The sequence below is a fragment of the Chaetura pelagica genome, unplaced genomic scaffold (assembly GCF_000747805.2).
Source record: "Chaetura pelagica isolate M959 unplaced genomic scaffold, ChaPel_1.0 scaffold246, whole genome shotgun sequence".
Classification (NCBI taxonomy): Eukaryota; Metazoa; Chordata; class Aves; order Apodiformes; family Apodidae; genus Chaetura; species Chaetura pelagica.
Window position 1 is genome coordinate 1,270,803 of NW_009953647.1, and position 11,186 is coordinate 1,281,988.

The 11,186-nt window shown below is 50.6% G+C and overlaps 1 protein-coding gene across 1 annotated transcript in view; it reads left to right on the top strand.

The window, feature by feature from the left end:
- Positions 1-5,096, top strand: part of HSD17B7 (hydroxysteroid (17-beta) dehydrogenase 7) — an 8,967-nt gene extending 3,871 nt beyond the window's left edge. The window contains exons 2-8 of the mRNA XM_009999923.1: positions 61-153; positions 957-1,071; positions 1,568-1,762; positions 2,646-2,750; positions 3,791-3,847; positions 4,414-4,512; positions 4,916-5,096. Of these exons, the coding sequence (XP_009998225.1) occupies positions 61-153; positions 957-1,071; positions 1,568-1,762; positions 2,646-2,750; positions 3,791-3,847; positions 4,414-4,512; positions 4,916-5,011 (760 nt within the window). The 3' untranslated portion in view covers positions 5,012-5,096. The remainder of the gene's footprint in view (positions 1-60; positions 154-956; positions 1,072-1,567; positions 1,763-2,645; positions 2,751-3,790; positions 3,848-4,413; positions 4,513-4,915) is intronic.
- Positions 5,097-11,186: the final 6,090 nt, after the last annotated feature.

Here is an 11,186-nt window from a genome sequence, read left to right on the forward strand (position 1 = left end):
CGCCGCCCCCTCCCCGCCCGCCCCCCGCTCTCTCTCACCCCTTCCTTTTTCCCCCGGTAGGTTTAAGCGCCTGGACTTTGTCTACCTCAACGCCGGGATCATGCCCAACCCGCACGTGAACTTCAAGGCCCTGTGGCAAGGCCTGCGCACCGGGTAGGGGGGGCTGGGGGCTGCCCGGGTGTGACACACAGGGGGTTGCCTGCCCTCGGGGGGCTGTGCTGGCGAGGCTGGGTGAAGCGGTGCGGTGCTCTGAAGCACCCGGTGCCACTTCTGGTCCCTGCTGTGGGACCTGCTGCCTGCCAGGGCAGGACAAGGCTTCACCCAAAGCCTGCAGCTCCCAGCACGAGGCACCGACTGGGAAACGCTGGTGCGGTCTGGGGGAGGTGAGCTTTGCTCCTGGTGGGTCTCCTGGCTGGTGTTGTAGTTCTGCTGTAGGGTTGTGCAGTGGGTCGTGCAGCTGGTGGTTGGTGCTTCCTCAGTAAGCACGGTGGAGATGAATGTTATTCAGAAAGCAACACGGGGAAAGTGAGCTGGGGAGTGCAGTGACTTGTGCTGAGGCCAGCACAGTGGTGGGGGTGTTGAGTGTAGGTACCAGCCTGCTCTCCTTTTCTGCATTAGTCTTGACCCTAGGGCTTAGTGCCACACTGGAGCTTCATTTTGCTACCTGAATGTGAAATAGAAGAGCAAGGTGGTGTTTAATGGTGTTTTACTGTGGGGAAGGGATGGCCAAGCCTTCTCTGGTCTAGTCAGTATGGAGGCACTTGGAAGTAAAGGGGCTGGGGTACTTCATAAGCTTTTTCCAGCACTTTTTTTCATGGATTAATTGGGTTCTTGAAGATTAGAGTCGAGTCTGTGTGGTGCCTATGAGGTGGGGGACACTTCCAAAGGACAGAAGCAGGGGAGCAGCAGGTGCCTTCTGGCCATGTTCATCTCTGACCCCTGTCCTTGACTTCCAGGAGGCTGCTTCACATGCTGACCACAGCAGAAGGTGTAATGACCCAGACAGACAGGCTGAATGGAGATGGACTGCAGGAGGTGTTTGCTACCAACCTCTTTGGACACTTTATCCTGGTGAGGCTGGTTTGGTGTTTTGTGTGTGTGGGGATGGGTGCAGGTGGTGCTGAGGTGAGACAGAACTGATTCAGCTGATGCAGGCTGCAGCCTGACAGGTAAGGAATCATAAGGCAAAGTATTTGACAAAGGCTTTGTCAAAATAGGAATAAATGGTTGATAGTCATTGTTGCAAGTTTTGACATAATTTTGAGGGTACTCTGTTCAGGGACAGTGGTAAACCCTACATAGTTCTCTCTGTCCAGAGTGAACACCAAAGCTTGGCTGCATCAAATTGTGAGCTGTTCAGCTGAGCTGTGCAAGAGGATGGTGGCTGCTTGGAAATGCTCCTGGTGAACCTTGGGCTGAGTTACACCTGAACAGCAGCAGCTTCTGGCTAGGCTCGTGATGGTCAGCCAGGAAAGCTGAAGCAAGCTTGCAGCTCTCAAGAGCTTTTAAGGCTGTACTGTCAGACTTTCAAATGACTTTATTAAATAAGTCAATGATTCTTTTGCAGGTTCGTCAGCTTCAATCTCTACTCTGCGGTAATGAAAAGCCCTCACGACTCATCTGGACCTCTTCTAGCAATGCCAGGGAGTCTGCCTTCAGCCTCTCTGACTATCAGCATGCCAAGGGGCAGGAATCATACAGTTCTTCCAAATATGCTACTGACCTGACAAGTGTGGTTTTGAACAGGAAATTTAATCAGCAGGTGATGATGGGGTTTGTAGGTCTGAATAAACCTAATGAACTCCTACTGTTTATAAGTATCATTACAATGTTGTTACCTGGTTGCATTTTTTGGTAGCAATCTGACATTTTCCTGAATGCAAATGGAAGAACTGAGCACAGCTGAGCTTGAACTGGTAGTGGAGAATTTGCCAGAGAGATGGCTTCTGGGGCTCTGGTCCACGTGTTTCAGTTGAAAGCAGCAGTTTTTAGGAGCAGTCCCTACCTTGTGAGTTCTAGCTGTCTCTTCAGACCAAAGAACTGGTCTTGTTGCTGTTCTGGGGCAGCCCTGCCTATCGGAACAGGGCTGTTCAGGCAGCTTTGCCTGCGAGCACTTGAGAAGCAGGCTCCCCTGGTGGCCTCCATGCTGGTGCTCAAGCTTGCCACCCTAACATGAGTGAGCAAACCTGCCTTCCCTGTCCCGAGGGACTGACAGATGTCATGGGTGGTAACCTGCAGCCCTAGGCCAGAGATAGTATTTCCACAGAGTGCAATGACTCCAAGAGAAAGCTTAGTCCTAGGAAGCTTGAAAGCTTGTCTTGTAAAGATGAGGTAGCTTTTGATCTGAGCAGGCTGTAATTTGTGGGGTGACTGCTGTAGGCTGTAGTGTGAGGCTGTGGTGTGTGAGGAGGCTGCATCTTCTGTCTCACCAACTTGCAATGGGCACAGGTTTAACATGAACATCTGCAGTTTGGACCTCTCAAGAATCACTCTCTGGCTCTGGTAACTTTAGAGAGTACAGCTTCCTCTGTTTAACTGCTCTCTGTACTCACCTTCATTTTCTTGTTAGGAAGTACTAGGATGGAAGGAGTATGATTCAGTCTTAAACCAGCTGTTGTGTTACTAACCCTGTTTCTTCTCTGCAGGGTCTGTATTCCAGTGTTGTTTGTCCTGGTCTCGTAATGTCTAACATGACTTATGGAATTTTGCCAGTTTTTCTATGGAAGCTGCTAATGCCCATCATGTGGTTGGTAAGTGGATCTCCTGGCTGGTTTTGGGTTGAGGTAGTCCTGCTGTAATACACTTCACTTAAAGTGATGTGCAGCATATTTTTGGCTCCTTGCTACCCATGCTTCTCTACATCTTGTCCTTTTGCTGGGTTGGACAGGCTGGGCCCTCTGCAGACCTTCCCTTTGTTACCTTGGGGCCCTAATTCCCAAACTCAGTTTGGAGGTGTGGTACTGGATGCACTCTACATAGACCTGTGGTTCAGCCTGTCAGCCATAGCAGCATTGTCAAGGCTCCACTTGGAAGGGTTGCCAGCCTGTTGCAGACCTGTGGAACCTTCTCAGGACAAAACTTGGCCCCTGTGCTTTGAAATGCTGTTACCTTCTAGAACAGACTCCATATTTTTCAGTGGTGTTCTTTCCATCCTTTTAGAAGTCAGTGTCTCCTGCTCTCTTCTTGCCATCCCTCTGGAGAGCCAAGCCTTCTGCTTTCTGTTGTCTTCTCCTGATTTCCCCAAAGCTTTCCTTGCTTTTCTTCCTCTGGGCTTCAGCTTTTCAGGTTCACTAAAGTTGTGTCCCTGAAGGCTGCCAGCTCTGACCCTTGATGCAATTTCTGCCAGACTGGCCCCTCTGCTTTAGCTGCCCTGACAGCAGCTGATCCTGGTGGATCACGTTCCTCCTGGCACTGCAGAGGCAATGCTTTCTCACTTCTCCTCACTGGAAGTAGTGCAAACCTGCTCTGCCTCCTGCCTGATGGTCTCTTGAGACCATTCAAGAAGAGGTGCCTGCAAGGTGCATGCCTGGCTTGCTGCCCTGTGCTGGGGGGTGAGCTGTGCCTGGGGACGAGCAGCAGGGCTTGCTGATCCCGTGGGTGGCTCCAGAGACCGGGGTTAGTGCTGATAAAGGGAGGCTTTAGTCATAAGTGTGCAGTGCTACCTGTAGTCAGCTTTGGGAAGTATTTCTACCTCTGGTAGTTGTTCTGGAGTGTCTGGGCTGCAGAGGACTTGCTGAAGAAGCTGTGGGCCAAAATACATACCCTGTCATGTTACTTCTTTTCCCCTCAGATCCGCTTTTTTGCCAAGACTTACACTCTGACACCACATAATGGAGCAGAAGCTCATGTAAGTATTTCACAAGTTGGATTTTAATATTCCTTCCCCCTAGGTAGCTCTTCCAGGGTCTGCTGGCTGAACAAATAGCAGGGCTGGTGGGTGAGTGCTGTTTTTCACCCCAGATTAACACACAGCAGTGAGTGCTGATCCACTGGGTGGTGGTCTATGCTTTTCATCAGATGCCCATAAAATAAACTATTTTAGAAAAACTCTTCCTTGCCCCCCCAGTGAGGGAGAATGCTGCTCTGCCTGCTTGTGGTCAAGCAGCCATAGACATGCAGGCAGAGGGGACAGAAGTGAGCAAAGCAGGGCACAGTGTGTCTCAAGAACACTGACCAAGTTTAGCTGTGTGGACTGGTTTAGCACTGGGGCATAAACATGCTTTACTGTTGGCTCTGGTAGGTCATAGCTGTAGGCAGCCAGCTCAGGTCTTCTGTGGATATCAACTCTCCCCCTGCTTGGTAGAAGCACCTGTGGTGTGTTCTCCTGTGTCCACTGGCAGTCACATCCTTGGCAGCAGGTTTGGTTGGGGAAGTGTGTGCTTGACCTGTACACGTGTGTGCTGTTCTTCCCAGGTGTGGCTGTTCAAACAGAAGCCAGAGTACCTGGATGCACTTGTCAAATACCACAGCTGTACATCTGGACTGGGGAAGAGCTATGTGGAGCCCAGAAAGGTAAATGAAGCAGCAGCCTCCTGCTGCAGGGGTCTTGGCTAAGGGTCTGCCATCTGCCTTGCATGGAAGGTTTGGTGTCAAGGGTGTCCTGTGGCTGGAGTTGGAGACAAGATGCATGTTGAATGTTGACATGGAGTTATCTGTGAGGTTTCCTGGAATAACTCCTATGTCAGGCTGGAGTCTGGAAGACAGAGGAGATGATGGTTAGAACAGAAGGAGTGTGCAATGATGCTTTCACACAATATATTCCAGGCTGTGCCCTGGTGATAGGTGCCTTTGGTTGTCTCTCTGTGAATGTAGAAATTCTGGAGATGCTCCCTGCCCTCTGCAGAACTGCCCTCAGCATCTGTGCTGTCTGCCACCAAGGTGATGGTCTCACAGTGCTGTTCTTGTTGTCTTCCAGATGGATGTGGATGAAGAAACTGCTGAGAAATTGTACCAAAAGCTGCTGGAACTGGAGAAGCAGACTCTAGAGAAATACAGTGATCTCCTAGATTAAGTAAAGCCAGTTGCAGTGGGATTAGTCTTTTATCAGTAATATGGGCTTTTTTCATTCTGGTGCTACTTGGGATGCCTGCCATTCTGCAGGTACATGGCTTCAGACCTCATCTTCCTTCTCAACAGAAGGTGAACAGTTCCTGAAAATGGAAATGTGAAAACTGAAGAGAGATACTCCTCTTGGTATGGGATTTTTTTCCTGATGTAAGAGTGGAGACCTGGAATAGGTGGAGACTTGTCTTAGCTGAGTTGCAAAGCTGATTTGCAAAGCAGTGTGTTCCAAAAGCATGACTAAACTGTGCACAATTAAGGAACAGCCTCGAGATGTGGTTTAAATCTGATTTAGTGCAGGAAGGGCAACAAACAGCCTGGGGTGCTGCCCTGTGCCTTGGCTCTACCAGCTTTTCTAGATGCTGGAACACATTACCTGTGGCTGATCCTGAAGTACTTGAAGGCCTCTCTTCAGAAAAGCTGCTCTTTGTACACCAAAGCTGAGCCAGCTTTCCTGATGTGCTCAGTAAGATTGAACCTTACTGGAAGTCAGACTCTGCACAGCATCTGAAGCCTTGAGCTGGCCTGAGAAGTGCACCCCTTGCCTCAACTGTGAGGACAGATGCCTTGCTGTCCCCTGGGCATGGGGCCATACATGTTCTAACTGTGACTAGCTGGAAAGACAAGCTATTTGTTAACCTGGGCTCAGGACTAGTCTGCTCTGTTTGTAGCCAGAGTGAGAGGTTGCCATGTTATTTTATCTATTTATCTCTTTTTTTTATATATTTACTGTACCAAGTATTCTTCCTGTTGTCTATCTGGGAAGCTTCACCAAGTACCTGGTGTACTTCAAATGCTGCAATGAATAAATCTCTGGAACTGACTTGTCCTTTCTGCAGTGATGTTTTTACTCCAATAGCTTTTGACTCAGAGGGCTGGAAGTGAGTTGTCTCTGGTACCTTGCACAACAGGGCTGTGCAGATCTGGGAAGTGTGAGGTGTCCCCTCTCCTGCTGCAGGAGAGCTGTTAACCACCTCTTTGGGTTTACTGCTCTTTAGTTAATGAAAGACGAGCAACTTGTGACAACTTCAGTGTGGTTTTGTGTGCTGAGCACGTGTGGGGTGTCTGAGATTATTTCCCAGTCTTAGACAACTTTGGAGGTGTGTGTCTGGTGCTTGCTCATCCTGGTGTGTCATGTAATTATGGATTTAATGCTCCCCACTTGGAGCATTGCAGTGTGCCCAGACGCTTCCCTGGGGAGGTTTTGCCGGAGGTTGTGCTGCCCAGGCAGGTGCATCCTGCCAGGGTGCCCAGAGGGAGGGCTGGTTCTGGGCTCCCTGTAGGAAAGAGAGAATCCAGGCTCTGCAGAGGCTCTTCATTGAGTTAGCTTGCAGAGACAGATTTATAGTTTATTCTTCTTTCTTCTCACCTTCCATTGATTTTTCAGGGTGTGGTCTGTAGAAACGGCTCAGTCCAGATCTGGGGCTGAGCAGCACATCTCAGACCTCATGTGAATGCCTGAGCTACCAGTGCTGGTGTGGATAAGAACATGCTGTGCTCTGTTTTGTCCTTACTTTGGGGCTGATTAGGAAGTCAGCCAGTCTGGACTGGTGCTTCCCTTGGCTGTAGCTCCCAGAGTTGTGAAGCAGATGTAGGTGTGTTTATGTGGGCCTCTATGTAAATGCAATAAAGTCTGCTCCAGCATCAGGGTGCTGTGGCTTTGTTCAGCTGTGTCCTGAACTCCTCTGAGCCCAGAGCCCCCCCCTATTCTGGTGCCATTCCTTCTCCACAGAGAAGGAGTTGGTGGCTGTTTCACCCTTCAACTTGGTGGCTGTGGTCGCCACAGCATCCTACTGTAGTGTTTCTCTCCTTGTTTTGGAGAGAAATTTGGCATGTCATCTTGATTGGTTTTTAGATTAACACCTTCACCTTTGCTGTGCTCTGCCCTGGGCTTTAGTAGGTGTGTCATTCACCCCCTCCACCTTTAGGGTTCCCCACCCACCCCAGGGCCTCTCAGTCATGACTTGTCCCTGCTCTGACTGCTCTCCCATACTTCCCCTGTCATGATTTCTCTCTAGGACAGGGTAAATGAAATAGCAAATGTCACTCAAACCAGTCTGACACAACACCTCTTTACATGAGTGCAGGTTTATGGGAGATGAGAAGGACAGGGGACTTAGGCCAAGCTGATCACCTCTGTTGTCCTGTACTGGCTGCCTGCTGGCACTGTAGATTGATCTGAGTGCAGTAAGGTCTTGAGGACCTCTAGAGGAGGTGGCTGTGGACAAGCTAGTATAGTCAGGAAAAATAAATGCTTTCTAATGCACAACTCTTCTTTTTTAGCCTGGAATGAAGTGGCAAATAGCACAACCTGAGTTCTGGGGAGACGGGACAACCTGGAAAGATGGTTTCCTGTGAGTGTGGTGCTGCACAAAGCTGGAGATGCACAAGCAGCCCAGGTGCCTCCAGAAAACTGCTCTTCAGTTGGAAGAGGTGCTCTGGTGTCCTGCAGCACTTGTCACAGGATGCCACTGCTTTGTAGGGGTATCTGCCTTCTTTTGTGACTCCAGGTGCCATTGTTTGTGAAATTTTGCAGTAGAAAACTTGGCTGTGCTCAAACTCACCTTATGCTCCTTTCCACTATGTTGTGAGAAGCTGGACACCTTTGCATCCAAAAGATGGGACTGTTATGTGGGATGGGAACTGTAACCACAACTTAAGTTTCATCCTTCATCCTGAAAGCACAGGTAAGACCTGGTGCTTTGAGGTGGAGACTGCCCAAAGGGCAGGAAGTGGCTCAGTTGTTTGTTGCCCTGTGACCTTTGCCTGGTAAAGCCAGCAGAAGGGATGCCATGCCCACCTGCTTTGGCTTCCCACCTACCCCAGGTGACTGCAAGCAGAGCTGGCTGATGCTCTGGAAGTTGCATGTCTGTAGGGAGGGCTGGCTCCTCGTTCCTGTGCATGGAGCTTAATCCCCTGGCTAAACCCTTTTGGCCAGCAGGCACATCTAGGCATGAGAGCAGTAATGGAGAAGCAGCAACTGCACCCAGGAGACCAGGCAGGTGGGTGCATCTGCTGATGTCTTCCCAAGGTGCTCCTCCCCCCTCGCCTTCACTTGCTAAGGTGGCAGAGACCCTGCTAATGCTAGTGCAGGAGCTGGGTGGCTCTGTTGGGATGGTTCTAGGGGAATTGTTGAGCCCTTTGTGCAACAAAAACAGGTCCTGCCCAGAACACAGGGCCTGGTGGGAAAGCTGAGGGTGGCACAGGGTGGTGAGAGATGCCAGGCATGGGACAGGGCATGAGCCTGCAGCAGCAGCTCTGAGTCAGTGCTGAGACAGGAGCTTTGCTTGTTGTGCTCACGTGCAGAGCTTTCAGAGATACTCTGGGGCAGATCTGGAGTGCTAGAACTCCACAAGATTGCTCTACAATATCCTGAGACAATTAATATCTAACTATTGTCCCTTGAGTCTTCACAGCTCAGCTGGCATTTAGCTATGTAGGGCACTTGTAACATGGGTGTGTGTGGGAACTGCGTCCCAAGCCATGGCCAGAGGAGGAGAAAGCTTTGGACTGGGCTGGAATGGCAGGGTTAGAATCTCCATGGCTGGGTGACATTTGTCTCTCCAGGAGGGGAAGGCAATGGGATTGAAGGAAACAAGGACCAGTGTGTGCCCCAGAAACAGAGGTGAATGTAAAACAGCCAGTGTGTTTCAAAACATCCAGGCCTTCGAATGCCAACTTTGGTGTTGAAAGTGCTTGGAGGAATGTTGCCAGGGCTGGGGTGAGGAGAGACAGCTTTGCACAGGAGAGTAAGAAATGGGGAGCAGAAACCCCTCAATCCCTCTGGGAGTGCTGCAGGAGCATGATGGGTCTGTCTGGCAGGGAAGAGCCAAGAGAGACTTGGATCTGAATCTTAGAAGGAGAAGCCTTGAAGGGGAACTGATGGTTGAGCTCAGGAACAGCTTGTGAAAGGAATGAGAATGAGCAGTAAATTATTTTTCTAGCTCATCCATAGATGCTCCTGTGTGAGAGCAGAACTTGAAGGAACTGTGGTGCTGTAATGAACATTTCTGGCATTGGTGCTGAGGGAAAGGAGCACGGGGAGGCTGCCCTGCCAGAAACCCTCCTGCAGATGCAAGGATTTGTATTGAACCAAAGTGCTGGCAGGGGAGATCACAGAGCAGGCAGATGAATGACCAGGGCTGGATGACTTTCATCTTGAGCTGTGAACTGATGTTCAGCTACCTGAATGTAGCTGAACTGATTGCTGTGTATTAATTTCTCCCTTACAACTGTCTCAAGCAAACCAAACAGGAGGAGCTGCCTGGGGTCAGGCTGTGCAGGTGCTGATCCTTAAGGTAAGATCCTCTCTTGGAAGAGAAGCTGCTAAAGACAAAGATGATCTCAGGGTGCCCTGTGGAGGCACAGCTCTAGTCTTGCCTTGATTTGAGCATCATATTCAGCTCTGGAGATCTAGAAATGCTTGCCCACAGCTCAGGTGCTCCTGACATTCACCTCTGAAGTAGCACTGTGAGTCACTGTGGTCTGCACATCGCTGGGAAGCACAAAGCAGATGCAATAATATCTTGTGTTGTCATCATAGCTGGTGGCTCATCCGTGGTTAGCCAGGAAAAGGCAGATATGCTGAGATGGTTTGGGTAAGTAATTTCCAAGGATTGGCACGTGGAGGCTGCAGAGATGCTGCTCTGTGCCTGCCAGCCCCTCAGGGCCCAAGGAAACTTGCTGCATGGCTTTACAGGCACTGGTGATTAACGGCTCTAAAATGCAGTAACACCGCTGAGCAGTGAAGCAGATCCTCACGCTACCTGCCCATGCTCTGCCTGTCGGTAGCCACCGCCACTCGGAGGTCAGAGGAATTGCATCACATCCCTACCTCGAATTCCCTGGATATCCTTCAGCAAATCACGGCTTCCTTGGCCTTGGGCAGCTCTTGGTTTGACTCAGGCTCTTTCTGCTGTGCTCAGCAACTCCCCAGCCAGCTCATGATAGGCATTCTTGTCTGGAGAGGGATGTGTTGTCACCTGGGTCTGTGCTGCTTGCATGAGAGTGGGCAGAACATGCTGGGGAGCGACCACTTAGGTCCGTGTGGTAGCAGAGTTTCCAGGGAATGAGGATGGCTCCATCTCTGGCAAGTTGCTGAGCAGTGGCAGAGATTGAGGTGGGCAAAGTTAGGGAGAGGAGTCCATAGCATGAGTGTTGCTTCATGTTTAGGTTGGAACACTAGAACTAAGGTCAGAGAAGTTGGATTGGTGGGGGCAAAAGGCAGTATGGGCATTTCTCTGTGTACAGGCAGTGGGTTGTGTCTCCAGATAATTTATTATAGGCTTATTGTAGTGTTGGTGACTTGGGTTTTTGGAGGTCCCTTGTTGAGGATGTCTCTCTTGTAGCAGGACTAGCACCAGCCCTAATAATCCACCTCTCTGGGCCTTTCAGGGGCCCACAGTGCTGGTTGTGGTCATGTCCTTGGGGGTCTGTTTTCATGCCCTGAGTCATGAGGTTTTTGTACCCAGGGTGTTATGTGCTGGCCTTGCTGTTAGCACCTGAGGTAAGTGGTCCTTGTACCCAAACAGCTCCTTACAAGGGGGAAGATATGCCAGGGTAGCATAGCCCCTGGGGTGCCTGGCACTGGGGACATCCATGGTGGACTTCCCTCCTCTGCAGGGAGTGGGTGCATTGGCAGCTGCTCTGTCACACAGCTGGACTTTTGGGGATCTCTTCGCCATTTGTGGTGAGACCAGAAGTCAACAGAGATCCCCCTGGCTGGGGGGCGATCCAGCCAGTGACACAAGCAGTGCCCAGTTTGTCTCCCACAATAGACACTGGGACTGAACTTTTGGCTTGCTGAAACCCAGCCCTTGGGCAGGTGAAGGGCTCAGCAACGTGCCAGCCTGGAGGGTGGCTCCTGCTGGATGCCGCAGAGCTGCCTCAGCCTCACCAGCACTAGCCTGTTCTCACACCCACACAGCAAAAGCTCTGGGCATTTTCCTCCTCAACAAAGCCCTCAGCAAGTCTGGTGGCTCTTGCAAGGTCTTGGGCATGGTGGTTCGTGAAAAGGACTCCTGAGAGTGGGAAATCTCCTGCAGGAGATCACTCCTCAGTGTGCATGGTCATTCTCCAGCTGTGGAGGCTGAGAGGAGGCTCCAGCCTCTGCTTTCCTCTCTTTC